This window comes from Dicentrarchus labrax, unplaced genomic scaffold (genome assembly GCF_905237075.1).
Source record: "Dicentrarchus labrax unplaced genomic scaffold, dlabrax2021, whole genome shotgun sequence".
NCBI classification, from domain to species: Eukaryota; Metazoa; Chordata; class Actinopteri; family Moronidae; genus Dicentrarchus; species Dicentrarchus labrax.
Window position 1 is genome coordinate 20,354,514 of NW_026136710.1, and position 27,459 is coordinate 20,381,972.

A 27,459-nucleotide genomic window follows, 5' to 3' on the forward strand; every position below is an offset into this window, starting at 1 on the left:
CTCTGGAATAAAAAAAACACATCACAATGATTGGTTTGAAAGGGGCATTTAAAATTAAATATATAATTAATATAATAATAATATAATAATGATAATAATGATAATAATAATAATAATAATAATAATAATAATATAATATCAACTATTAAACTAAAATAAAACATATATTGGATCTTGGATCAGACAGTTTATTCATATCACTATTTATTTCAGAATATCTTATTTATTTATTTATTTAATATAATTTTTGTATAAACTTTTTTCATTTTATTAATTTAGTTCTTTTATTCTTGTTTTCCACCTCTGATCAGTTTATGTTAAAATATTATTATTTTAACAAATGTTTTCTCCATGTGCTTTAATTTCCCTCGGTATAAATAAAATATCTATCTATCTATCTATCTATCTATCTATCTATCTATCTATCTATCTATCTATCTATCTATCTAGCTAGCTATCTATCTAGCTTTCTATCTGGATCAATAAAGTCTTATGTCACTGGGGGGCGCTGTAACAGTGTCAGATGTGCAGCCCTCAGTGCTCAGCATCTGTGAAGTTGAGCGTAATTTAGCTTAAGGTGGAACAAGTAACATTTTCATATTTCTAAATAAAGCAGATGTATGTTGAGAATGTCCTCAGGGAAAATATAAGCTGAATCTCTGTAGTGAGAGTGAGTGTATTTCAGAATTCACTCATTTATCTTTCTTTCCTTCTTCTTCAGTTTTTCTGTTTATCTTGGAGTTAAATATTAATGTTGCTAGATGTATTATGTATGTTGTTTTTTTTTTTTTTTTTTTATTTATTTGCTACATTTTGTTATGAACTGATTCTTTTAGTTGGTATCTGAAGGGAAATCAGCTGAGCAAAAAAAGTTCCCCACTGATTGAGAAAACATACAAAGTGTGTAATTGTCGGAAATTTTTTTTAAAAAGTTGATACTCAAAGTGACATTTTGGAGAGCGACGCGTAAAAGAAACCTTTGAGAATAGAGAGGAAGTAAACTATTTTCTAACACATCTCCTTAATTTTCACCCACACTAATCAATCAGACACACAGATCATCCTGAAGCACTAAAACAACAAAGTGCCCTCCTACCTATCTGGCTAATTGAGACACCGTCTTAATGACAACACCTCTACAGCCAATCAGAAACCAGAGATGTGTTGTCGCTGGGTAAGGCAGGGTGCAGAGCTCGCGCTGCTATTGGCCCTGGCTGGATTTCTTTCAGTGACTCCTGAACAGATGATGTGCCTGCGTCCATATGGCAGACCTCTGGGACCCCTTTGTGCTGTGACTGATGTGACTCACGTCAACTTTAAAGGCTTCCTCCTTCACTTTAAGACCCTCCCCCACCCCACCACCCCTCTGCTGCTGATCTGCAGGATGAATGGGGAGTCAGCTCCACGTTGATCTGGCAAAGTGTGCCTTTCGTTTTGTATACAGCCGCCCTCCCCTCCTCCTCCTCCTCCTCCTCCTCGGCCCTGCAGCCCTGCAGCCTGCACACTCACAGCTCCAGACTTTGTTTTTAGTGAAAGGGACCATCTCAAATGTCCCGTGCAGCCAGCAGCAGCTGCTCCTGGACCTCGCCATTCTTCAGCACAAAAGAGGAGAGAGGGCCAGGGTCTCGGTGCACCTTTGTGCTGGGCCCCTCCTGTCGTTTTTCTGCTCTTTGTGCCCATTGATGAGGGTGTACAAGTGTTGGCTGTAGCTTTTGTCTGAGTTTTGTTTTGGTGAGGGCGTGCAATGGATGGGGGCGCAGTACAAGCACATTTAGCCATCTGATCTGCTTCTACACACATTGCATGTACACACACAGATACAAATAAGTGTTGTCAGTGTCAAGTCCGGTCTCCTCATTTCAATCTTGCATGCACAACATCTACAATCTCCTCAGAAGTCTAATAGTATCTATCTTTAAACTATGATATGTGGTTGAAAGCTCCGGGAAAAGCTAGTAGGCGGACCTTGAGTGAAATAGTTTCTGTATATTTTTTTTATTAGGAAACTAATATTTCCTAGAATGAACTTTTATGCTCAAGATTCATGTTGGCTCAAACACAAGACCCACATGTACACACACACACACACACAGTGTTGCTGCTGTGTCTGAACGAGGCCCTTGAGGGCCCCACCACTGAATAGAGAGGCAGACCAGTGTTTTGGAAACAGCTGGCAGTGTGTGTGTGTGTGTGTGTGTGTGCGCCTGCCTGTCCACTTTGTGTTTACAAGCTGCAACTGTGGATGTAAACAGATAAGAATACTTTATCTCCATATTTATTTACACTCTGGTTGCCTGTAAAGATAAAATCTAATACAAACAAATGCTCTTTCGCTTCTACCCAACATCCAATTATAGCTCTAACTGTAATGCAATGCAACCTTTATTTTGAAGTCTTCAGAACTAGACAAATTATCACCCTTTAATACCAAAGCAATGATGTTTTGAATCTTGCAACTGCAAAAGATGTTAAAAAGGAAGCATTTGAATGAAAACAATGTTTTTATTAGGGAGGAGCAGCCTGAGGGGCTTCAGGTTTGTTAATGTAATTAGTGATTAGATTCATCATGAGCTGAAACAGGCCTCACTGATGGAGATCAGAAACAGAAATTAGCATCAACAGCTGATGACTGAGGGAATGGGTGTGTGCACTGTTGTTGTTGTTGTGTGTGTGCATATACACACAACGACAACAGCTAGCCTGGCTCTGTCCAAACGCACACACACAGAGTTAGACGTGTGTGTTGTTTGACCCTGAGCTGTGACCTGCAGCACGACAGCAGCAGGCTTATGGTAATGATGGAGGACGACATTAGCATAGTTAAAAGTATATTAGCATAGCGATCAGACAGAGCGAGTCAGCAGTCAGCAACTACGGACCCATCTTTGCAAACTCACCTTGTTCGGACAAACATTTTTCAGAAAATGTAAATGAAATCCCAACGACAGAAAATGTATGGAGTTTGAATATTTCACATCATATTGCTTCAATGAAACAAGTGGAAGCAGAATAGATACTTACTACATTTGTTCACACATATTTTCCTAAACTAAACACACATCAGCTGAATATGAAGTTGGTCAGGGCTCCTTCATGAACAAATGCTGTATGGCTGTAAATACATAATGCTCTTGTGTCTTGTTTTCACTTACTGACAGTAGCATGATTTTGAGAATAATGAAAATGTCCGATCAGTGTCATCCTCCTCCATTTCTTCACTTTGTAATCAATTGATAAAGTGTGCGCCTAAAAATAAATAGATAAATAACTTAACAAACAAATAAATGTAGATAGATAAAAACCTATTTGAGTTGAGCTGTGGAGGGGATGCTGATGCCTGTATCCAAGGCAACCTGCTCACCCAAAACACCAACAAACTAAAAACACAGAAACACACATGCACACACACACACACACACACACACACACACACACACACACACACACACACACACACACTGCGGCCCATCACAACCATCTGCTGCAGCTCTCCAGCACACAGAAAAGATTTTGGGAGGAGGAGGAGGCTTTTATGTTGAAAGGACACTTGAGAAGCAGCATGTGGCTGCAGCAGCAGAGCTCTTTATGACCCGGGTTGAGACAGAGGGCAGCCGAGGTTGTTCAGGGTGAAAGAGTTCAGAGGGACTCACAGATATTATACAGTATTCTTACATGTTTGTGTGAAGATGAAACAAACTATACATGTTGATTAGTAAGCTTTAGAGGTGCTGTTTCCCCTTGCTTCCATGTCTTCATGCTAAGCTAAGCTAAGCTAACAGTGACTCCAGCTCCAGCATGAGATCGTTCTGATCTCACTCTCAGAAAGAAAGCAGCATGACTGATTCCTAAAAAGCACATTTTTACAGTGACGTAACAGTAAGTGGGATCAGCTCCACCCTGCAGGGACTCTGCTGTGTTTGTGCTGACTGTTGGGGGATGCTGTTGTTAGTCAGGATTTGGTCCTGAATGGATGAATGGCAGCAGGCAGTGTGCCAGGCACACTGCCTCCTCCTCCTCCTCCTCCTCCTCCTCCTCTCTCCCTTTCTCCTCATCATTAAATTGGACAGCAGATGGAGTAAGTGCTGGGTTGGTTGCCGTGGAGATTTTAAAGGGGTGATTGCGTTTCAGCTGGTCCTGCTTGGTCCATTTTCTTTTCTTTCTTTTTTGGACATGGAGGGTGTGTTTGTGTACATGCACACGTGAGGCTGCGGCACAGGGAATGATGAAGCTCCTCCAGGTTTTAATGATATGTTGCAACTGTACGGACTCAGAATCAGTCACTCTTCTTCTTTGGTCTGTTTTGTTTTGTTTTTTTATTCTGGTGAAGCGTTGCATTATTTGAAGTTGTAATGAGCGTGTGTGTGCATGTGTCTGTGTGTGAGCGTGTGTCACAGTGGGGCGTGGGGGCTGCAGCAGCTGTTGACTCCACAATAGTTTGCAGTGACATGCAACACGCAGTCAGAGTGACTTTAGAGTGCAAAGACACAAAAGCCTCTTAAAGTTCTGAATCACAAATGAGAGGAAGGAAAGAAAAAGGCAGCGTGTGCCAGGAGCAAAAGATCACCTTCATTAAGCCGCAGACAGCACCATGAAATAAATCTACAGCTTCTGTTAATGATTCTAGTTAAAGATAGTATGACATTTGTTCTGTAAACATACTGAATCACTGAGCTGCACACAGTCAGAAAACGTCTCACCAGCTCAGAGTCACTGGGATTTACTGACAATAACACTTCTTTATTTCTTTTATTTGACAGGGACGGTGCATATCAGTAACATTTCAGAAACCAGAATTAGCCAGCAATTAGCTCATTTAGCTAATTGAGCTCATTTTCTGTAGTCCCCAGGCGATCGATAGCTGAAAGCACAGACATCAAGACAAACGTCACTACAGACATCTCAACAGCTGCTGCAGCACTTTGACATTTTATGTCACCGGAAAGTTCTTATGGAAGGAATATTTTGCCTCTCTGTCTTGTGGGTAACCAGCAGAATTATCATAATGCTACAGTGCAGTGGATGTCAGTACAATAAAGTGAAATCAATGAGCTACCTGTGTTAACCTAACGTCGGCCTGAAGCCTTACACTGATGGTTTTGCTTCTTATTTAAAGGGATACTTTGGGGAAATATGCGTCTTTGCTTTCTTGCAAAGAGTCCGACCACTCTCATGTTTGTGTTTTTTGTGGTTTAGCTTAGCCATAAAAAAGCTCCAATTGTCTTTTTTACACTTCAGTTGTACAAAGATAGAACGGGGTACTGACTCATTAACATGTTAACGTGTTAATGAGTGAGCTTTAGAGGTGCTGGTAGGAGGATTATGTTACCTTTGGACAGGGCCATGTTACCTGTTTCCAGTCTTAATGCTAAGCTAAGCTAACTGCCTGCTGCCTGCGGCTGCATACAGTGAGGGGTAGCAGAGGTGGTGGATGCTGTGGCTGCTCCAGCCTCCATTTCAGCTGTTTGTTTGATCTGTCTTTCTCTCTGGTTACAATCATTACAACTCTCTGATTTATGGGATATTATGGGAATCACTCTTTAATATCATGGACATAATTATGTAACATTTTTTATCAATTCACTTACCGATAGTTGAGATTTGATATTGAACATATATGCCACATTCTCATACATATGTATATCCAACTCACCAAGAAGCAACTTCACTGTTAACCTTGTTTATATTGCACGCTTTCCTACTTTGTATTGCAACTGCTGCACAAACAATTTCCTTTTCATTTAAAGTTATGCTCTAAATGTAAAAGAAAGCCCGATTACGCAACTGCACTCCATAATATTTAGTTCAAATGTATTTAGACTGTGATTTTGGAGAGCTGTTTCTAAAAAAATAGTTTCCACGATATTTCTTTTTCAGTTTAGAAATTGGAAAAACCAATGCCCAGCATGTGGTCAGTTAATCTAAGTGGAGGACAGCCTACAGAGATCAAATCTGTCAAATAAAATATCATATTGAGCCAGAGAGAAGAGAAGAATAGTGAAGACCACCTCCACCCTAGTCACCATCCAGCCACATGCACATTACATTGTAATCAGCACATTTACTGATCAAAATGTAAAGTATTTCCTTTTTATATGCTAAACTTGCATTACAGGTGTTACACAAATGTTACACACTGCACTGTTTTTTATCTCTTGCCTTCAAATGACAGCATGTAATATACATATTCCATCCTACCAATACAAACGTATGAAGGGGTTCCCATTCTTGTGCAGGACACTTGAATGATTATTCCAAACCAAAAGCCTCTCCAGAGTCATATTGATGTGTAAAAGTGCACAGAGGTCCATATATAAAACATGACATGTTTGCTGTTGTTTTGAGTTGCAGATTGAGGAAACTTTATTTTAAATCCTCAGAAAGGATTCAGAATGTCAGAAAGTCAAACCAGACTGGAGCTGCTATGATATGTAATCTCCAGCATCTTTAACCTCATATGGAAAAGTCAAAGTACAGACTGAGAGCAATATTGAGTTCAAATATTTTATTTCTATGTTTCCATCTTACAAAAAAATATGCAGTGTACAAGTTATTTCATTTGACATAAATCGAGCTGAAGTGAAACCTTCAAGAAGTAGTACATTTTCAGTTTTCTTTTTCCCATATTTTTCATATTTTCAGATTCAAAATCAGATTCACACTTTTTTCTTTTCTTTTTAACACTTTTTTGTATTTTTCTCTCAATGTTAAATACCTAAAGTAAAAACCTTTAGATAGTATTTTTCCAATACTTTTTTGAGGAATATTTTTTGTCATCATTAAATTTCTAAAGTGAAACCTTTAGAGAATTAAGACAATTCTGGAAAGTGGGAAACATTTGCGCTGATTGCAACTGTTGTCATGTTGCTCAGCGAAGAGGACATCTTTAAAAAGTCTCTTTTTAAGAATGCCTCTTTCTCAGCACCGCTTCTTCTCCTGCTGCGCGTGCTTCAGAGTGCGACATTTGCTCTGTGGAACCACAGGACGCAGAATTCGCTTCTCCTTCCTCTCCAAACCTCATCCGCACAAAGAATGAGGGTCGATGTGTCGCTCTTGCGGCATACCTGACCTCATTCACATAAAGAATGAGAGTCATCTTGGCATGGACGGGACAAGAGGCGACGGTTCACGGGGGGCCCCTCGGGCCGGCGCCGTGCTGCCTGGACGGAATCCTCCTCAGGAGTATCCAGGGATGAGCAGAAACAGGGTCATCCTGTTCATCAGGATGAGTATTTCCAAATAAGAAGCTTTACAGCATCTGAGCAAGAGAGGGAGCCGAGTCCCAGATCAGCGCTTGGGCAGGCTGATCTCAGGGACCCAGTCGTTCAGACGCCGGCTCTCCTCACAGAACAGGTGCAGCTTCTCCAGAGCAGGGTCCTCCCAAGACCCGTCAGCTGGGTTCTGTTCAGAAAGGAAGGGGAAAGAGGCTTTAGTCACACGTTTTCTTTCAAACAGCATCACATATAGACTTCAGAACTGATTCAGGATGATAGAATCTCGTGTCTCTGAGCTCTACATACCGTGATGAGGACGCAGTGGGCATCTTCAAGCTGCTCTGCCTTGTCGCCAACAATCTCAGCCAAACGCTGCATGTCGCTCACTCTGACAATGCTGATGTCGTTGTCGAAGCAGAAGGACTGGATGAGGGTGAAGTGGATCTGCAGAGCGATGTCGCACTCGAACTCCTCATCCACAGCCAGGACACAGAAAGACACACTGTCTAGATCACTGTGGACAAAAAAAGTCTTGTTAGCTGCTGCTGTTTGATTTTGATTATGTTGGTCCAACAGAGAATGGCAAAGTTTTGTTTAAGTCATGTTTAGTTTACTTACTCAGTCATAATTTTAGCACTCTCATAGACTCCAACAGTGAGTCGATCCTCGCTCTGAGCACAGAGCAGAGCTTCTTTCAGAGATTTTCCAGGAGACTGCATGGTGATGTATTAGCTTACAGTTCAGCTGATGTGATCAGAAAGTCCAGAGAACAGGGTTTGTGCTTCCTTCTAGGAATCTGCCAGCATTTATACTGCAGACCCGGCACACGCTCACTCTTTGATTGGCTGTTTGGGGCACAATGGCTACAACAGGCCTACAGCCCCCACCCCACCCTCTGGGACGCGTGCCTATAGAAAAGTCTTAGAAAGTCGGGGGCAGCTTTGGTTGAAAGGATCAGATGTAGAAACTCTCTGACCTTTAAATGATTCTTTCAGCTTACAGGAATAATAACCACACAGGAAGATAAGACTGCTGTCATCAAAGTCCTCAAAGTTCTGGAAGAGTAAGAGGAGACCAGTGACTCCCATTCAAACGAAGACCATACAAGGGGTTTTTCTATGTTCACATTTACAGTACTTTACATCACAGCTGAACATTTTTCAAACCAAACCAATGCCATTTTTTTGCCAGGCAGCCTTCTACATTGCACCACATTTCAAAAGTCACAGTCAGATTTTAAAACATATTTCCCTACCAGTCCAGTCACCCATTGGCTTCCATTGTACAAAGTGAAAATGTAATAGCAGACCCTTGAAATTTGCTTGAGTTGTATAATCGATCACAGTGAACATCGAATCTCTATTTATTTTTGTAAAAGTTGCATAATAATTGCATACTAATACAGTTTAAGTTAAAAGCTAAGCTTTATATTTCGAAAATGTAGTTTCCTTACCAGTCCAGTCAGCCATTGACTTCCATTCATATATGTACAAGGTGAAAATCAATTAGCAGACATGTAGCTTCAGCTGTGCAATACATAGTAGTGAACATTAAGTCTGCATTCATTATGGTAGCAACCTCATTACAATAATGTACTTTATTGTTATGAGGTAATGCAGTGCAGACATTTCAAATCAATCTGTACTTACAAATGAAAAAGCTTTGGTTTAAACTAAAATGGTATTGTACCATGCAATTATAATGAAACTTATAATGTAACAAAGAACAAATACAAACTTGATGTCCACTGTGATTGAACACACAATTCAAGCAAGTTTCAAGAGTCTGCAGAATAATTTTTATGTTGTGCGGAAATGAATGGAAGCCAATGGCTGACTGGACTGGTAGAGAAACACATCTTAAATCTGACACTGAGTCCTGAAATGCAACAAACTATTGAAAGAAAACAACAATGCACAAAATGTGACACTTATTACTTCATGTCATAAGAAATAACTTTTCCACTGCATTGTGGTTTTTTTCTGTAAAACTTGAGGTCTAAAATAAATGTTGTTCTTGGACTGTTCTTAAAGTAGCATGCCTAAAGTTTGATCAAAGTTTAAGGTTGGATTAAGTCTCCAGTATACCTTTTCACCTTTGAATGTCCCTGTACTAATAGAAACCAAGACAACCTAGACAACCTGTCAAAATACATTCAAAATACATTTAAATCTGTACAGCATGCATTCAAATATGTAAAGTAGCCCCCACAGTACAGTAGTGGTTTGCTTGCTTTGGTCCTTGATTGGCTCTTATGAAGTTACAGAATGTTTGCAGAGACCTAATTGTCTAGATTAGATGAATAAAGAGAATATATAGTTTATACAGTAAGTTAAATTACATGTAGACCTTTTCTTTGTCACATAGTATATATTTATATACTATACAGTAAAAGTAAAAGGAGTAGGTAGCATATTGATAAAAACCATTAGTATGCTGCAGTTCTGTACTATTTTAAGCGTCCTAATGCACATAAATCGACTGTGTTACTTGCACTGGAAGTCAGACAGACTTTTATAACTCATGACCGATTTCACTACATGAACTTTATTTATATATTAGGCAGTGGCACGCGCCGCTGCTTTGCATGCGTAAAGCCGGGCCTCACTTGAGGCGCGTGGCATCTGGAGATGCCTGCATGCTTTATCTCTCTGTCTGCATCACTCCCCATAGCAACCGAGAGATACCATCTGTCCCCGGGGGGGAGGTGAGGGGAAGGGTGGACAAAGGAAGTAAGTCAGGTAGCACCTGCTGGACGTGAGGGCCGTTTTTCATTCCCCTGCAAATATGATTTCTGATGATATTATAAGTCCGAGTTTAGCTAAATCACACTTCAGTTTGTTGAGCTTTGCTTGTTTTATAGCTCAATAACACATATTTGATCAATGAAAAATAAATAGTTATTTATTGTATACACTTTCTCCTTCTCTTCTTAAATATTAGCCTATTTCCCCTAATATTTAGTCATATTTGCGCACAACAGATGCCAGATACATATCATCTTATCCTGCAGCTTTAGACACTTTCTATCCGTACAAAGAGGTTTAGGGCTTCAAGGAGTCGCCGCAGGTCACCAGAAAACAGCTTTGACCACCAACACCTGTCGCGCGCTGCCAGAGAGGCCTCCGTCTGGCAGATGTGCTTCAGCAACAATAGGTCGGTATCGATTTGCACGCGCCTGCCCTGTGGCCATGCAAGCTGATCCTTCCTAAAATAGCTCAGTGTTTGAGTCTCAATCAGCTGGATCCAAATCAAACTTTGGCCCAAATGTAAGCCTCTCTCTGCCAGCTGATGAGTCTGCAGCGCGCAGACAGAAACTGAAAGCGATGTAGAAATAAACAAAGGAGTGTGTTGCTGCAGTAATGTATGCTGCTGCAGATACGACTTCTGTTGTTTAACACAACACACTTTCAGCATTCTTGCACGTGTTTACAGCTCAAACTGAAAGTGATTCTATCTGCCTCTAAGCGTCTGGCCTCTTTTGGAGATAACACTTTTCATTGTGAAAGTTTGGACCATGAGCTCTCCTCTTTGGCATTCAAATTTAATCAAAACTCAGACAACAGATCGGCGAATGTGGAGACTTGTAGACAAAAGAACGGCGCGCCCTGGGGTCGGAGTTGACCTGGGTTTAGGAGAGAGAAGGGGGGGGGGTCCCCTCATAGCGACAGTTCTCCATCTGCCGCTCTGCCTTCCGCAGAACAATAGCGCTGAATCAATCACCGCCAACCTGTGTCTCCTGCACCGCCTCTCCATTCCAGCCCCCTCCTCTATTTACGCAGCAGTGGCAGCAGGTCTGACCTGATGCAAGATGTGTTTTGGAATATTATGCAGATAAAATAGAACCAAATATGCACGGACTATTGGGGAGAACTTGTTCTATTAGTGGCAATAGAGGAGTGCGTAAAAGTTTAATTGTGCGTAAAAGTGATCCGAAATTAACACAAGGCTGTCAGAAAGAAGTTTATTTAAAACACAGATAAAGACATTTAGTGGATTCACACCGAATACTAAATACATAACCAAATAAGCACGAGCTGCAGGGGATAAACTCCTCAGTCAGTGGAACAGATGAAATAAAGCTGTGCGTAAAAGTTTTGTGGTGCTTAAAAAGTGATCGGAAATAAACAGAAAGTTGTCAGAAATAAGTTTGAATAAAATCACAGATGAAGACATTTGGTGGCTCTACGCACCAAACACCAAACAAAAGTGCAATAAACTTCCTCAGTTTTCCTATAGAATACAGTCCGTGTGGCCCCTGAACTCCCCAGAGTAAATAAATAAAAACCGAGGAAGGATTTTCTGGACAGCTGATGGCCACGTGGCCCGCATGGGCCAGCAGTGCAGATTGCGCAGCACGCACAGCGTTCTGGCACGCGCTGGTCATTTGCATTTGTATGGGGGCCGTAATAATAGAGGGCTTCTGCGCGCACAATGAGGCCGTTTTATGGCCAGCCTCTAGTCCACAGATGGCATCATCCACCTGCCCTTTCTCTCTGCTGAGCGAGGGGGGAGGGGGCTCTCCACACTTTCTCCATGTTGCTGCTTAAACACTGTGACTAAAATCTAAAATGCAAGAAAAACTATTGAGAGTTTGTTGAGTTTTATTTTAGTGGAGTTCATATTTAGTGTTCTTTGAAAACTGAAAGGTGGATTATGGGCCAAAACTGGTCTGTAACTAGTTTTTGTTTCCAAAAAGGGCAAAGTTCCACTTCTGTGCATGCATAAGAGTGATTATACATGCATGTAAAAGTATGTATAACCGATGTCCAGCGTGCATCTCTGCAGATACAGTCACCTGCTGTGTTTCCTCCAGTGTGCATAAAGTGCTGCAGAGCGATCAAACTTCTTTTTTAATGAAGCTATTTTTAGTTTCAGGCCGTGGCTGCTGCGCTCAGAGGGGGAGCGTGCGTGGCTCGATGACCCCCATCAATCTGCCACGAGCCAGAGTGTGACAATAGCATTATCATACCAATACACCATTCAGCTCGAGCCAATCAGGGCGCAGCGCTTTCACTGGGCCGCACGAGCTGCAGAGTATAAAAGAGGGAGGCTGCGGGTTTCAAAGCACTCTGCTCCCTTTCGGATTTTACTCTCCGTCCAAACCTTTCTAAAGCTCTCCCTTTGCGGAATATCTCCACCGTCTTCATCATGACTCTTGAGGAAGTTCTGATCCAGAAGCCCACCGAGCGTGCTCAGTGCACCGGCAAAGCCCTGGAGGAGGTCCTGGTGTCGGCTAAAGACAACGACTCCATCACCGTCGGTGTCTACGAGAGCGCAAAAGTTATGAATCTGTAAGTATGAGACCCTCAGCCGCAGATTGACAGCTTACTACATTCCCATCAGTCTTATCTGGTTGTTTTGGTTCCTTTTCTGAATGAAATCTCACAAACTTCTTTATTTTGTCTCCACAGTGATCCAGACAGTGTGTCTTTCTGCGTCCTGGCCGTGGATGAGGAGTTCGAGTGCGACATCGCTCTGCAGATCCACTTCACCCTCATCCAGTCCTTCTGCTTCGACAACGACATCAGCATTGTCAGAGTGAGCGACATGCAGCGTTTGGCTGAGATTGTTGGCGACAAGGCAGAGCAGCTTGAAGATGCCCACTGCGTCCTCATCACGGTATGTAGAGCTCAGAGACACGAGATTCTATCATCCTGAATCAGTTCTGAAGTCTATATGTGATGCTGTTTGAAAGAAAACGTGTGACTAAAGCCTCTTTCCCCTTCCTTTCTGAACAGAACCCAGCTGACGGGTCTTGGGAGGACCCTGCTCTGGAGAAGCTGCACCTGTTCTGTGAGGAGAGCCGGCGTCTGAACGACTGGGTCCCTGAGATCAGCCTGCCCGAGCGCTGATCTGGGACTCGGCTCCCTCTCTTGCTCAGATGCTGTAAAGCTTCTTATTTGGAAATACTCATCCTGATGAACAGGATGACCCTGTTTCTGCTCATCCCTGGATACTCCTGAGGAGGATTCCGTCCAGGCAGCACGGCGCCGGCCCGAGGGGCCCCCGTGAACCGTCGCCTCTTGTCCCGTCCATGCCAAGATGACTCTCATTCTTTATGTGAATGAGGTCAGGTATGCCGCAAGAGCGACACATCGACCCTCATTCTTTGTGCGGATGAGGTTTGGAGAGGAAGGAGAAGCGAATTCTGCGTCCTGTGGTTCCACAGAGCAAATGTCGCACTCTGAAGCACGCGCAGCAGGAGAAGAAGCGGTGCTGAGAAAGAGGCATTCTTAAAAAGAGACTTTTTAAAGATGTCCTCTTCGCTGAGCAACATGACAACAGTTGCAATCAGCGCAAATGTTTCCCACTTTCCAGAATTGTCTTAATTCTCTAAAGGTTTCACTTTAGAAATTTAATGATGACAAAAAATATTATAAAACATATTAAAAAAATTAAAAAATGGTCTGTTCTCTAAAGGTTTCACTTTAGAAAACGGCTACATTAAGTTAAAAATGATGAGAATTTGTAAGAATATCTTATAAACATTTCATTATGTACTGAAGACAGAAATGTTAAAAATGAAACTCTTTGACTGAAGATGTTGTGATCCTGTTGGAACAATGTTGGAAACGAAATGATGTATATCTCTATGACAGCTTCACATTAGAAACTGTCTGAAATTGTAAGTGGAAAATGCTTAATAAAAAACAAAAAGATCATATTTTTTTGCCGTCATGTGTTGTCACTTTCTCTCACAAAGCGAGGGTTTCACGCTTGAGTCGTGTGTATTGTGTGTGTGTTTGTGTGGAGGAGGTGGTGAGGGGTGAGGGAGGGAGGGAGGGAGGGAGGGATGGTGGGTGGACATGAAACAATCAAAAGTTTTAAACTCCGCAGATTTGCATGGAAGGCGCTAAGGCCTGTCATCTGCTCACCCTGGCAGTAAAAAAAAAAAAAAAAAGGTCCCTCCTCCAGCAGACCTCATCTGCATGTGTATGGCGCAGCGCACAATAGCGGAGCTCCGGGGCCTGTCAGCTCCAGCGGTCCGCACAGAGCGCCTATTGTCTGGCCTTGCAGATGTCTCCGCAGCCACGCCGCGCCATCTGCCGCTTGCTGCAGGTGGGGGTCGGGCAGGGCAGGGGCTGGGAGGAGCCAGTGCCAGAGGGGGCAGCCGGGTTGGGTCTGGCCGGTTTGGGCCGGTTGCGGAGACGAGGAGAGGGGTCCTGTGTATCATCTGGTGTCCTGCCAGCTGCTGTCGGGACTATTATTTACTCGCACGCACTTAGTGAAACTTTGGTAAACAGGCCACAAAGACGCGAGAGGAGCTGTGTTTGGGTGCAGCCACCTGCTCTGCCCCCACAATCAAACCTGACTGACGCACCAGGGTTTTCACCGCTTTATGTAGTTTTTCATGGACAATAAGAGTCTTTGCAGGAGACAGGGTTGGTTTAAGTGGCTGCAAGCTTTCCCTTCAACAAACCTACAGTGCACTTGCAGCCCTCTGTGCACTCAAAAGGACTGAAAAGCAAAACATAGGAACACAAATATATTTTGTATGAAGGTTTTATTGGATCAGGAAGGAAAAGGAATTTAAGATAAGATGTTCCTTTATTGATCCCCCTTAGGATAAAGATTAAAATGAACACAGCAGCATAGGGCAACGTAGTGCAAAAAGAGTACAGAGGTGGAGGTAGAACAAGATATCACAAAATAAAATATTACAAAATATAATAGAAAATATCAATGAAATGAATGACTATAAAGGAAAGTATATGCAATATGCAATTAAGAATGGTGTGCAAATATTTGAGCATCTTGACTAAAACTAAACTGTATGTAGAAATTAAATATAAATAGTTGTGCAAAAAGTTTGTGCATTGTAAGTTTTAAACCAGTCTTAGTCAGCGTGGGTTGGAGGTACTGGGAGCTGTGGCGTTGTGGAGTCAGATGGCTGATGGTAGCCTCCAGTGTAGAGAGGATTAGAGGGGTTGTCCATGATGGCTTTCAGCTTCCCTCTCATCCTCTTCTCTGTCACAGCCTCCACACTGTCCAGCTCCATCCCCACAACCGAGCCACTACAGACTGGTAGAACATCCGCAGTAGCCGAGTGCACACGTTGAATGACCTGAGCCTCCTCAGAAAGAACAGCCTGCTCTGTCCTTTCCTGTAGAGGGCCTCAGTGTGATCCGTCCAGTCCAGTTTATTGTTGAGTGTCACCCCCAGGAACTTGTAGGTGTCCACCATCTCTACCTTCTCCCTTCTAACAGCAACTGGGGAGGGGGTCCTCTTGCTGCGCCGGAAGTCCACCACCAGCTCTTTGGTTTTTCCTGTGTTGAGCTGTAGGTGGTTTCTGTCGCACCATCCAATGAAGTTCTCAATCAGGTCTCTGTACTCCTCCTCCCTATCATCTGAGATACAGCCTACAATGGAGGAGTCATCAGAGAACTTCTGTAGGTGTAGGCTCCGGTGTTGGAATAGAACTCTGAGGTGTAGAGGGTGAACAGGAACGGTGCCAATAGAGTTCCTTGGGGTGTACCAGTGCTGCTCGTCACCACGTCTGACAAGCAGCTGTGCAGTCTGACATACTGTGGTCTTTCAGTGAGGCAGTCTGTAATCTATATTGGTCTGTAGTTTTAACCAAAGCTTTAACCCCCCCCCACCACCACCACCTTTTTCTCAAACTTCATGTCGCCTCTTTGAGCCTTTAAAAACCCTTAAAATCAAATAACTTGAGAGAAAAAAAATTACTCCAGCTGAATTGATATGGATGCTTTTACAACTTTTATTTACATTTGTTTAATTTCAACAGGCACTTTTACATATAGGCTATCACAAAAAGTTGCATTGGAAGGAGTAAAATAAAAGTATCAAAAGCTACAAACTGTGAAAAGTCACTTTACAATAAACAGTGTCAGATAAATAAATAAAAAACCACTACTGCTACTAATAGTGTTCGTATAAAAGAAGCCTGTATAAAAACTGTGCTGAAGCCTCTCTACCAGTCTCTCATGAAAGCACACACAATTTGGAGGTGTGTCTGAGGCCCTTGTAGGCCCGGAGCCCCTCCCTCTTGGGGTCCCTGACCATCCCTCGGACCACTGGGGGACTGTCGCAGCCCCTCCTCTTACGGATTCGGTGCAGCAGGATTCGATAAACCCCGGTGACGGGGCTGCGGCTGTCTTTGGTGGGATTGTTCTGTAGGTGCTCTGCGGTAAAGCCGAGCTCCTCCAGTAAGCTTCTGACCATCTCCTCCTCCTCCTCCTCCACCTCCTCCAGGTCCCCGCTTAGTCCCAGTTTATGCAGAGGACTCACTGGTTCGGGAGGCACCAATGACCAAGGAAACTCCACAGGTAAGAGCCAATCGCAGCCCAGCATCTGGTCGATGGCATAGCGCTCGGCAGGGACCGTCTTCAAGATGCCCTTGATGAGCCTCTGGCAGGGGCCGGGCACCCAGGGAGGGATGGTGAAGGCCCCTTCGATAATGCTGCGCCGCAGCTTGCCCATGGTCTCTGCGCGGAACGGCATAGTGCCGGTCACCATGAAGAAAAGCAAGACCCCCATGGCCCACACGTCTACTGGGGGCCCCAGGTAGCACTCGTCCCTGAAGAGCTCTGGGGCGGCGTAGGGTGGCGAGCCACAGAACGTGTCAAGGGCATCGTTGCGGTTTGAAACCCGCGTGCTGAATCCAAAGTCGGCCACCTTCACGCAGCTGGTGCTGGTGAACAGAACGTTCTCCGCCTTCAGGTCCCGGTGAATGATGTTGATGTTATGCTGCACAGTGGAACATACGAGCTGGTTAGATATTTCTAAATATCAAACAAATCTTAAATTCTGTGGGACTTCATTATAACCTGGAGTTTTAATTTTACAGCCATCCATCACTTCTACTGATTATGATAACCTTATACCTGGTCTTGTGGGGACTTCACAGCGCTATAGTTGTGATTAATTATAACTGACCCTTCCTGCCTCTTTTGGAACCTCAGTCAATGTTGCTATGTTAGAAGGAACATAACATTTTAAAAATTGTTTAAAAGATAAAAGTGACATATATATATATAATCACATCTTAAGTTAGCTAATATTAGCAAAATGCTAGCTAACTAGCTAGCTAGGTAGTTATATAGCTAACATTAGCTAGTAGATGTAACTATCTAGCTAACAATTAGTGTTGAGAGCAAAATGCAAGCTACCTAGCCAATTAGCTATCTAGCTAGTGGACGTTGTGCTCATTACTTAAACTTAAAGGTACAGTGTGTAGGATTTAGTGGCATCTAGAGGTGTAAAACGCCCCTATCTAGAAACACTGCAGTTCCAAATGGTGTATTCCACGGCAGTTTATAGATATAACCGTCTCATTCTAACGTAACAAAAATGCAAAATACACTAATGAAAAAATAGTTATGCATATGATATTCCATTTTTGCCAATAAATCCTCATAAATGTCACACACTGGACCTTTAAGATATGTCGTTTTCATCTTCAGCCTAGCACATAGCATATTTAAGTACAGAAAAGGAGAAAGTTGTTATAATTGGATTTGGGCTGGATAGATATTTTGAAGCCATCTTTGTTTATAGGTAACTGCATCAAAGTGAATAATCTGACAAACTCTGTTATTTAGACTCATTTCCGTCTAAAGCTGATTACCTGCAGCACTTAAGCTGGTACCTAAAATGATCATCTCTGCTACAGAAAAGAAAATTTGCCCTCAAATTCCTAAAAATAATACCAAGATTGATGTGTTAGGTATAAGTTTACCCCGCCTTCCAGTGTTTGTGCTAAACTGGACTACAGACACCCTTGACGGATTAAATTGATACTGATCTTCTTATCTAACTCCCGGTAAGACAGCAGGCCAGCATAGTCCCAAACGGTGGAGTCGGGGGTGGATCTAGTGAGGTGCCACCCCAGCTACCACCCCAGTCTGGTGTCAAATGCTGTCAAAGGCAACCATTAATTGAAAATATATTTTTTAATAATGTGTAAAAACAGAAACTAACATATATAATTGAATTATTTGTTATAGCCACACATGGCCAAGTGATTGGATTGAAAAAATAGATGTATTTGGAAATATGTCCGAAGACCTGAAAATATTTATTTTTATTGATTTCTAATTCCACCTTTAGATGTTTTCTATTTAATGCTTTACTAATGTGCCACAATAATGTCATGTTTTTTAATTCAAATCTCTTAATTTGGGGTATTTTCCAAGAGAATATTGATATATTTTATTCTCTTTGGCACCCTCTGGCCATCCCATGAAACCCCATTCCCTGTTTAGAGTAACCCTTCACTGAGAACAACCCAGAAATGTTTCTCTGTCACTAACCATATATTTTATGGCAGAAAGGATCTGGGCGAAGGTGATCTTGCTGGTGTTGTCAGACAGTTTCCCGTCAGTGCAGATCCTGTTGTGGAGGTCTCCTCCTCCTGCGTACTCCAGCACCAGGTACAGGCGGCTCGGCGTCTCCACTACCTCGTACAGTTGGACCACATTGGGGTGCCGGAGCGACTCCATGCTGCTGATCTCCCTGGAGAGCAGACGCTGGGCCTGACTGTCCAACCTGGTCTTATCCAGGATCTTCAGGGCCACTTTGTCTACAAAGAGGACAGATAGAAGGGCAAGGAGACATTATACAACAGTCCAAAAAAACACTGCTCGGGACTTGTTGAAAGTGGAACAGAAACCACAAATTACCCAACTTATACTGAATGTAATGTCATTTGTAATTGACCATGTGAGTAATTTATTCCAATAGAGTCACAAAATTATTTTTTGCTGTGTAAAACGAAATTTCTCTTTGTGCCAATTTATCTCATGTCCTGTGAAGCACACATGCAATTCCCAGTGAGAAAAAAAAGATTGAGTGTAGCCAATGTGTTGTATTGAGATGAATGAAATAAGGCAAGCTTTTAGGGGTGGCTGTGGCTTAGGAGATAGAACAGGTCATCCACTAATCAGAAAGCTAGTTGTTCGATCCTTGGTTTCTTCCTCTGCATGTCAAATGTCCTTGGGCAAGATCGGTGTGTGACTGTGTGTGAATGGGATTAGTTAGTTTCTAATGAGCAGTTAGCGCCTTGAATGGCAGCCTCTGCCATCAGTGTATGAATGGGTGAATGGGACCGCATTTTGAGTGGCTGGAAGACTAGAAAGCTGCAATGTAAGTGTTATCATTTATAGTCTTTGGTAGGATTCGGCCCTTATATTTGGCAGCATCCATCGGGTTCAGAAGGGTCAGGGCAGGTCTGGTCTCAAGGACTTGGCCACAGGCTGGGCTTGTGCAGAACTCTACTAACAAGGGTGAAATCTTTTTCTCTTTTTTTCTCTTTCTCATCCAGCTTAACAGTGTATGACCTCCCTCTGTTGCTCACTCTTTTCCTCAAGCTATTTACAAGTTCTGAGTCTCTAAACAGTGACAGCACTTTGATCAAAGGCAAAAGAATTGGGTGGTGTGAGGGACGGATGCAGTCAGTGTACGCCTACCTTTAGTCAGAGCATGGAAAGCCAGTTTGACCCTAGAGAAGGTCCCATAGCCAATCTCCCCGCGGACCTTGTAGAAGCCCACCCTGCGGCCTACGATCAGCTCCTTGATGGTATTCTCGTCCTTGCACATGTCGGTGGTGAGCTTCTGCAGGGGGGTGAGGTGCAGCACGCCGTCGGCCTCCTCATCCTCGGGGCCGACATCAGAGCTGTCCGTCAGGCTGTAGATACTGTGGCGGGGTCTGGTGCTCGTCACCTGGTACTGGCCTCCAGGCATTTTTGCAGCAGGCCGAAGATAAGGTCATCTTCAAAAACACAATTATGTCATTAAGTCTTTGCCAGCACGTGGTTTGAACATACACTAGTTACTTTCTTTTCATGAAGTTACTAATAGGATGTTAAAAACACCATATTTACTTTACTGGAAATACCACATAGCAGTGCTGTATATATCCATGTTACAGTGGTTTAAAAAGTATCCAGAAAGGGTTAACTTGTGAGACCAGATGCGTTATTCATTGTCAAAAGTAGCTGCAGAATGGGTCTAACCCAATCACAAAATGAGGATGCAAGCATTAGTACAATGTACAATCATGGTGTAGTCGCGTTTCCTTAATGAAACATAATTTCCCTGATATTCCCTTTAAATGTCCCCTTAACATCACACATAATTATTCTACACCACACATACTGCTTCACTGAAACCTTTAGATTTTAACACTTCACCAAAATATAAAAAAAAAATCTTAGATGTCTTATGCAACATTATGCTGACATATTACTGTAACTGTACTAGAGACCAGAATCTTGTAAGCCTTCAATGGCTGCATTAAGAAGGAGAAAGTTAACAAAAGGAGATAATAGAACGAGTCTAGAAAACAAGATTGTTGTTTATCCAAGTTTCCAGACTGCTGCTCTGCATCAAAACACAGCTGTACAATCCACTGAAAGCAGCAATACAAAAACAAATGCTGTTCTTTCGGCCCAGTAGGACCCAGAAAAAAGATTTAACTTCACTTACATGATGAGGTCCGCGACAGAATCCAAAAATCCATGCAGAAAGTCCTATCCTCGAGAGCAGAGTGGTGCCGTCATAGCCTCCTTCTCTGTCCTCTCTAACTGATGAGAGGATGGCCAAGACCACAGGAGGGGAGGGGGCGCGTGTGTTTGAGCCATCAAGTCAAGTGGACAGGCTTCTCTGGCCACACCTCTTACCACTCACCTCTCCCCGTCTTCACCCACTCCTCCTTACTGTGAGGCCGAAGGATTAATGTGGTGTCATGAACTCTAATCCTGTTTCAATTTAGGCACGTCCCAATCCCTTCAAATGACATCAGTGCAGGGTCCGCAAAAATTAGGCCAAAAGGATGCAAGAGACGACACATGCACACACGTGTGTGTACCTGCATTATGTATGACCAGAGTACTTTGGTTTGCAGGTACACAGCAGAACACAATTGTGTGAGAGATACCGGTAAGGTCGATCTCCTGGCTTTTGTGAAGATGAAATGTTATGCAACGGTCTTACCAAATGTTCCCATAGAGATTAGCTCTCTGTCCCCTTTAGAGGCTGGCTGAGCAGCACAGATAAAGAGATTACAAAGCATGAGGTCAACACTTGACCAGGCGGAGCATCTTCATTCAGGTGTACAGTCCCTGTGAGGAGCAGTGGAGGGACAGTGGGGGAGACACTACGGTCAAAAGACACTAAGACAGTCCTATCTACTTTCTTTTACGTAATGCAAGTGTAGTTCAGTTTAAATTGATCACAGATATATTGGTAGACCAAAATCCAGCATCAACTGGACTCCAGTGCATGCAGGATAAAGAAATCATCATACGTGCTGCAGAATATCACACATATGGATTTTGGTATTGAGGGAGAACTGCTCAGGATGATTTTTAAGTCCAGACTGACTGCATTACTATGAATGTTCTCAATGAACGCTCCACTCTCATTTCAAAGTTCAATCAATATAAAGAAACTGATTCTTAATTACCTATTAAGGTTTTAGGCTACTGATAAAAGCAGATGTTAGCAGAAGTTTGCTTTTTTAAACAACAATGAGAAGACATTACAAGAAGTCGAGTTCAAGAGCTCTACCTCTCCGAAATGTCAATATTAGAACGCGTTTATGTCAAGAAATCTGAAAAAATAAAATAGGAGAGATGACTTAAATGATTTATTTGGTCTTTGGATAAAAGGATATAAACAGGTTTAATTCCCTGAATGGGACTGGCCTTCCAACTATCTGATTCACTCTCAAGAGCGTCTACGCCTCCCCCCTCCCTACGTCCCTGCCTCGCACATTTGCTCCCATGCAGGCCTGTGATTGGATTAAAGTCTTAGACAGGAATACAGCCTGTGTTTAAATGTACACACTGGTCACCTGCAAGCAGGGCAGTGAAAGTGCACATCTAGCCAAGTAAGACACAATAAGCAGTATAATATAATAAGTCGAAAGCTCTGAGGAACTGAATTTTGCTTTGAAATGAAAGTGAAATACAAATCTGGAAAATTTCAAAACACCTCAGTCCCTTCTGCCCCCTAGGGGGTCAAGACTTTGTGCACCTGCAGAGCTGACAGGTCAATGGCTTGTTAGCCTCTAAACAAACTAGATCTTTCTTCTCTTCAGACGGCCGTCATTGAAGCCGCAGGGACGCTGGTTCTCTTCCAGCTCTTTGATTCTCTGACGCAGAGCCACAATCTCCTTGTTCTTCTCCTCCTGGAAGAACTGCAGCTTCTGAGGATACACAGTTAATCCACACACACAACTAGAAAGAGGCACTATAAACAAGACACATTTCTCAGAACAGAGCGGCACAGCTGACCTATAAAAACACCAAACACTGATGTTTTATTCAGTGATTCTTGTGAATGGCTGCATCAGGTAAATTACTGATTTAGTGATTGCTAATTCAATTCCTTAAAGGGTTGGAACTAATTATCATTTTCATTATTGTTTACCATTTCTGAAATGATTTCATTTTTTTGGATACACTTAGTGTCTAAAATGTCAGAAGGTGATGAGAAATGCACATCACCATTTCCCATCTTCAAATTGCTACTTAATTCAGAATGATATAAAACAGAGAAAAGCTGCAAATTGTGAAGCTGGAACCAGAGAATGTTTGACATTTGTTCTCGTGAATAATCAGTTGTCACTCTGAAAACCTGATGCTGCTAACAGTCTTTGGCTAACAACCCTTAACAGAACTGATCTGTGTTCAGACTGTACGCAAAGCAATATTTTGAGGGAGTGTGGTTGTATATATAATGCAGATGAAAAGTCCCGAACATGAGTTTGCTCTGGGCGACTTGTCTGTGAGAGCTGAAATACATCAGCTTTACTGAAATCACTTTCTCTGCACCTTGGTTTTATGAGAAATAAAGAAATATGGAAGAAAGAACAGAATAAACAAGTTTTGTGTGCACACTCCACACACACGCATGCTGGATGTTTGCGTTGCTAGCTAGCTACAGCTCAGCATGTTGGCTGTCGCTGGTGAATAAAAACAACATCAAAACACTGCAGTGGTCAAATACATAAGTAGTAACATACGGTGAAAATTAAGTCTGAATGCACATTTTAGGCTACTTTCTTTGTCAGACTTTTGTCCTTCAGGCAAATAACAAAGCTAATGGGGCATACTGGGAAGTGATGTGCTTAGAAGGTGTGGACTAACAGGAAGAGACATCCAGGTCAAATCTAATAAGGTCTGCATGCCCAAAGACACAAACGGACAAACTAAAAGTCTTGAAGGATCAAACATATGATAGATGTTCCTCCAAAGTAACAGTACCACTGAAATGTGTCTTATGCTTTGGTAGTTCACTTCTGTAATAAAAAGGAGAGGATGAGTGGGCTGCTCACCCTCTTGAAGACACTCTGCGGTAGAAGGTGGGAGCCATGTTGTTGCTGCTGCTGCTGCTGTTGGCTCATCTGAGCTGTACTCTGAACTCTGGCTAACTTAGCACCAAACTGCCAAAACACACAGAGCAAAACACCAACAAGTTCATAGAGAAGCTGAAACTAGCAACTTTAAACCAAAGCAGAGTTGTACTTTTAATTTACCTCCATCTGTAACTTCAGGAGCTCGCTCTGCCTCTCCCTCTCCTGCTCCTTCAGCCTCTTCTTCATCTCCTCCAGATCCACATCCTTTTCCTCCAACTGCTTCTTTACTTCAGTGTCTTTAGCTTCCACTGTTGGGAAATAAACCAAAAGCAGGCACCAGCCAAAAACACATTCAGCTTTAACATGCTTTGTTTGTTTGTTTTCTCTGTTTTTGTCTTATTCAGTTTCTCCTCTGCTGCTCTGCTCTGACGCTCTGGGCTGAAATCAAGACAAACCTTTTAAGGATCACTGTTATGAAACTCTTTTGATGAAGTTTTACTGAGAAATGAAGTAGGAAATGCGCCACACTTTTTCCTACATTGTGATTTCAAGTGTTAAATGTAAATTTCAGGATATATCGGATTTACTTTTAGTGTCTTGCACTAAGATTTTAGGGCTGCAAGGAGGTTATTTTGTACATTCATAAAGTCAGTATTCCCTGAAACATCTTACACCATCAACCCTGTCACTGTCTCAGTGTTTTGTGAGTTCTTACACTGACTGAGCCCCTGCCTGTGAGCCTCCTCCACCTCTCTCCTCCACTGCTGCCTTACAGTCTCTAGCTCCCTCTTGTGTCTCTCTCCTGCGGCTCTCATTTCACTGACCAGCCGCTGAACCTCAGCCTCTCCATCCTGATGACAACACACAGGAAACACAACATCACTGACTGACGTTGGAGCTGAAACATTTGGAATTGCTACCTGGCTTTAAGGAGAGAACCAACTGATCGTTATGTTTTTTCTTCAGCCACATAAAACAAATATACAAATCCATGCTGTTCATTTACATGCTCTACATCTCTAACCACAATCACATAAATAAATAAATAAATAAATAACAAAGGAAGCAAAGACTTTAAGGCTGAAAAACAGTTTGACAGAGAAAAATAATTCCTTTGCTGCTTTAGCTTTGACTGATGATCAGTTGTACCATTTTTTAAAATTAAAAATATAAATAGAATATAATTAAAAATTGATTGCAGTCTTCACTAGTAGAGTTGCACGATATGGATTTTCCAGCCGGTACAATAATCAATAATTACCTGCTTCTCATGGCCGATACCGATAATTTCAGTTTTGTATTTTAAAAAAACACTTCATATACTGTACTTTATGCACACCTTTTCTAGTAAAGTTCATCAAAATTACTTTGGATTTAATAGAACATAAGGTCTATCAACTGCTGTGCATAAGAATTCAAAATAAATGATTATTATTATCAACCAATACCTACTACTTCACTACCCAACAATGACTGCAGTGCTCAGAAAGCGAACATACAGAGCATGACCTTGTGCACAGACCAGCTTCCAATTAAACTTGCTGATTCATTGTTGTATTCAATTTATTTAATGCTGAATTATGTCAGTGTCCACTCCTGCCTCACTACCTACCTTTACTGTTCTCTCATTCTGTTGTTTCAGGTCCGCCATATCGTTCTTCAGTCTCTCATTCTCCTCTAAACATGAGCAGTTTCAGAATAATCATATGATGCTTACAGTGAATTTCATCTGTATGCAAGTTACTATGTCAGTGGTGCTTTGGGGTTATTTACGATTATATTTACAAATATAGGTATAATACTAAATGGATAACACACAGAAAATACAACATTTTTACTTTAAAGCAGCATGAAAAACAACAACAGCAAAACTATTAAATCTAGAGCTTAGTTGCTGTAGACCTGTTGTGTGGTAAACCTGTGCTATATGAGATCTGAGAAATCAGAGTATTTTCAGTATCCAGAGATTTTTTATGGTCTTCAAAGAACATGTGTCCAGTGGGTTATTACAGTTACCTCTGAGGTTGCACTGCTCCTGCAGAGTCTGCTGTAGTCTGTCCACAGTGACGAGAAGACTGTTTCTCTCTGCAACATGGATTGTTTTTAACAACTAGTGTCATACAGGTTCCACTAAAAGCAACTCAGTGAGGGTATTATACAACCACAACATTTTCTTTTTTAGGTATTGCTTAATTTTCTGTGATTAGAAATTTACCTCACACACTATGTGAAACTGAAAGTCACCCATCCAGTACTTTTTCCCATACAAACTAATGTAATATCCAAATAACTGATGATGACCTGCATGACAATGTGTTACAAATAAGTCGCAACTATAATAAATCAGCTCATCTGTAAATTTGAACAAATGTAGGGATTTCATTCCCTGAACTGAAAACTGGAGACACCAGGTCAGGAGGACCGTCATTTGGTAAAGTCACCAACAGAGGGAGCCATACAAACACCAAACGAAGCACAATAAGGATCTTAAATCTTGGGAAACAAACGCTGTAGAAAAAAGTAAAACGAATGCTCCCGTTTTCAAATGAAAGGACAGAAACTCACCCTCAATCAGACTTTTCTCCTTGGTCAGATAGAATTTCATGAGTCTATTGGCGTCCTCCAGCATGAGCTCCAACATGTTGTTTTTGCCATTAACTTCTGTAATTTTCTGTTTGATAAACGTAAAGGCAAGAGTAAATTCTCTTCACACTTAGACTTACTCTTTGTAAGTCACATCTGAATTGTAACCCCTTTTTTGCATTAAAGATGACATTAAAAAAAAACTTCTTTATACCACAATGGCCCTCATAGAGCTGGATACAGTTACTCATACACAGTATATTAGATTGGATATTTGATTGGGGAGTTAGGTTTTATTTTATTCCAGTTACTGTTTGTCATTTATGACGTTTCATTGTATGTTGTACGTTTCTTTTGTTTTATGTGACTTGGCTGCTCTAACCCTACAATGTCTCTTTCAGATAAAGATATCTGTTGATCAACTCTAGACAAATAGTGTGGCAAACAATAAAGTTGGCAAAGTGACTAAGGTTAATTACAGTCCCGGAACATAATCACATGAAATGATCTTCTTGGAAACTGTCAGATTATGAGTACGGTTACCACTCCTAAAGAACCCTATAATTATCTATATATAAAGAACATTTCTCTAACTCTTTCTCATCCTTTTAACTCTTTAGCCAGTCTAGCTAATGCTGTGTGAGAAACTGAAGAACAGAAAATCAAATGGAAGATGTCTTTAACTATCCATCAGTGAGTTAGCTAGCTAATGCTACCTTACCTCTTCCAGCCGAGTAAACTTCTCCATGAAGTTTTCAAGACTAACACCGTTTAACTTGATCATTGTTATAGTGTAGGGGAGAACAAACGACTGTAAAATACCGTATTACTGCTTCGGTTTCATTAAAGCTTCACTAGTCACATAAATAAATTAGCCGTTAGCTTGTTAAAGCTAGCTTAGCTACACTGCACGAGCTGGTAAAAGGCTGTTTATAGCTCGTGCCATACGGTGTAGGGCTCGTGCGGAGAAGTTACTCATTCATGTAAATAAAAGCAGATGTTGAACCGTCTGATTACATTAAGCACTGAGTAAATCTAGTAAATAAGTTATTTAACGGCATTTTTCAGGTATTTAAGATAAGCCTTTGTTACTCTAAATACTTAATACTCAGCATTTCAGAGCAAAGTGTGTGGACTTAGAGTGTAGTATCGTACAAGGCAGTAATAAGAATTTATATAATAATAATAATAATAATAATAATAAATTACAAATATTCAAATGTGAATGATCATATGATCTAAAAATATATATTTTATATTTATTTATATATATTGCGATTCTACAACTGTATCTTCTAATTTAGTATAGTAGTGTGCTCTTTGCAATGTTTTGTAAAA

General features: G+C 41.8%; 4 protein-coding genes across 6 annotated transcripts; 1 reads left to right on the forward strand and 3 right to left on the reverse strand.

The window, feature by feature from the left end:
• Nucleotides 1–6,487: 6,487 nt before the first annotated feature.
• Nucleotides 6,488–7,993, reverse strand: LOC127370452 (growth arrest and DNA damage-inducible protein GADD45 gamma-like). Its single transcript, XM_051412519.1, has 3 exons — nt 7,830–7,993; nt 7,518–7,725; nt 6,488–7,398 (listed from the first exon to the last, which is right to left on the reverse strand). The coding sequence occupies exons 1-3, from the start codon at nt 7,928–7,930 to the stop codon at nt 7,285–7,287; spliced, it is 423 nt and encodes a 140-aa protein (XP_051268479.1). The 5' UTR covers nt 7,931–7,993; the 3' UTR covers nt 6,488–7,284.
• Nucleotides 7,994–11,781: 3,788 nt separating this feature from the next.
• gadd45gb.1 (growth arrest and DNA-damage-inducible, gamma b, tandem duplicate 1) lies at nt 11,782–13,878 on the forward strand. The gene is made up of 3 exons (XM_051413252.1): nt 11,782–12,505; nt 12,626–12,833; nt 12,953–13,878. The coding sequence occupies exons 1-3, from the start codon at nt 12,363–12,365 to the stop codon at nt 13,064–13,066; spliced, it is 465 nt and encodes a 154-aa protein (XP_051269212.1). The 5' UTR covers nt 11,782–12,362; the 3' UTR covers nt 13,067–13,878.
• Nucleotides 13,879–15,918: 2,040 nt separating this feature from the next.
• Nucleotides 15,919–22,240, reverse strand: nim1kb (NIM1 serine/threonine protein kinase). 2 transcript variants are annotated; one of them, XM_051411654.1, is made up of 4 exons: nt 20,664–22,239; nt 19,646–19,947; nt 18,491–18,759; nt 15,919–16,925 (listed from the first exon to the last, which is right to left on the reverse strand). In XM_051411654.1, the coding sequence occupies exons 2-4, from the start codon at nt 19,917–19,919 to the stop codon at nt 16,161–16,163; spliced, it is 1,308 nt and encodes a 435-aa protein (XP_051267614.1). In that variant the 5' UTR covers nt 19,920–19,947; nt 20,664–22,239; the 3' UTR covers nt 15,919–16,160. The 2 variants fall into 2 exon arrangements, with proteins under 2 accessions (XP_051267614.1, XP_051267615.1); XM_051411655.1 differs by having other exon boundaries at nt 19,646–22,240.
• On the reverse strand, nt 21,811–27,383 carry LOC127370007 (coiled-coil domain-containing protein 152-like). Of its 2 annotated transcripts, XM_051411656.1 has the most exons (8): nt 26,843–27,383; nt 26,104–26,209; nt 25,555–25,623; nt 25,151–25,215; nt 24,254–24,389; nt 23,719–23,846; nt 23,518–23,625; nt 21,811–22,386 (listed from the first exon to the last, which is right to left on the reverse strand). In XM_051411656.1, exons 1-8 carry the CDS (start codon nt 26,903–26,905, stop codon nt 22,258–22,260), a joined length of 804 nt encoding a protein of 267 aa, XP_051267616.1. In that variant the 5' UTR covers nt 26,906–27,383; the 3' UTR covers nt 21,811–22,257. The 2 variants fall into 2 exon arrangements, with proteins under 2 accessions (XP_051267616.1, XP_051267617.1); XM_051411657.1 differs by lacking the exon at nt 25,555–25,623.
• Between the last annotated feature and the right edge of the window lie 76 nt (nt 27,384–27,459).

What these genes read in the sequence shown, in the direction of transcription:
- nim1kb (XM_051411655.1), bottom strand. Translation starts at nt 19,919, where the DNA reads ATGCCTGGAGGCCAGTACCAGGTGACGAGCACCAGACCCCGCCACAGT. An exon ending in TTTCCATGCTCTGACTAAAG is followed by an intron (nt 18,760 to 19,645) that starts GTAGGCGTACAC and finishes TCCTCTTTGTAG; the next exon opens with ACAAAGTGGCCCTGAAGATC. An exon ending in TTTCTGCCATAAAATATATG is followed by an intron (nt 16,926 to 18,490) that starts GTTAGTGACAGA and finishes TCCACTGTGCAG; the next exon opens with CATAACATCAACATCATTCA.
- LOC127370007 (XM_051411656.1), bottom strand. Translation starts at nt 26,905, where the DNA reads ATGATCAAGTTAAACGGTGTTAGTCTTGAAAACTTCATGGAGAAGTTT. An exon ending in GGAGAAAAGTCTGATTGAGG is followed by an intron (nt 25,624 to 26,103) that starts GTGAGTTTCTGT and finishes TCCATGTTGCAG; the next exon opens with AGAGAAACAGTCTTCTCGTC. An exon ending in CGCAGAGTGTCTTCAAGAGG is followed by an intron (nt 22,387 to 23,517) that starts GTGAGCAGCCCA and finishes GTGTATCCTCAG; the next exon opens with AAGCTGCAGTTCTTCCAGGA.
- LOC127370452 (XM_051412519.1), bottom strand. Translation starts at nt 7,930, where the DNA reads ATGCAGTCTCCTGGAAAATCTCTGAAAGAAGCTCTGCTCTGTGCTCAG. An exon ending in AGTGCTAAAATTATGACTGA is followed by an intron (nt 7,726 to 7,829) that starts GTAAGTAAACTA and finishes TTTTGTCCACAG; the next exon opens with TGATCTAGACAGTGTGTCTT. An exon ending in CCCACTGCGTCCTCATCACG is followed by an intron (nt 7,399 to 7,517) that starts GTATGTAGAGCT and finishes CTTTCTGAACAG; the next exon opens with AACCCAGCTGACGGGTCTTG.
- gadd45gb.1 (XM_051413252.1), top strand. Translation starts at nt 12,363, where the DNA reads ATGACTCTTGAGGAAGTTCTGATCCAGAAGCCCACCGAGCGTGCTCAG. An exon ending in AGCGCAAAAGTTATGAATCT is followed by an intron (nt 12,506 to 12,625) that starts GTAAGTATGAGA and finishes TTGTCTCCACAG; the next exon opens with TGATCCAGACAGTGTGTCTT. An exon ending in CCCACTGCGTCCTCATCACG is followed by an intron (nt 12,834 to 12,952) that starts GTATGTAGAGCT and finishes CTTTCTGAACAG; the next exon opens with AACCCAGCTGACGGGTCTTG.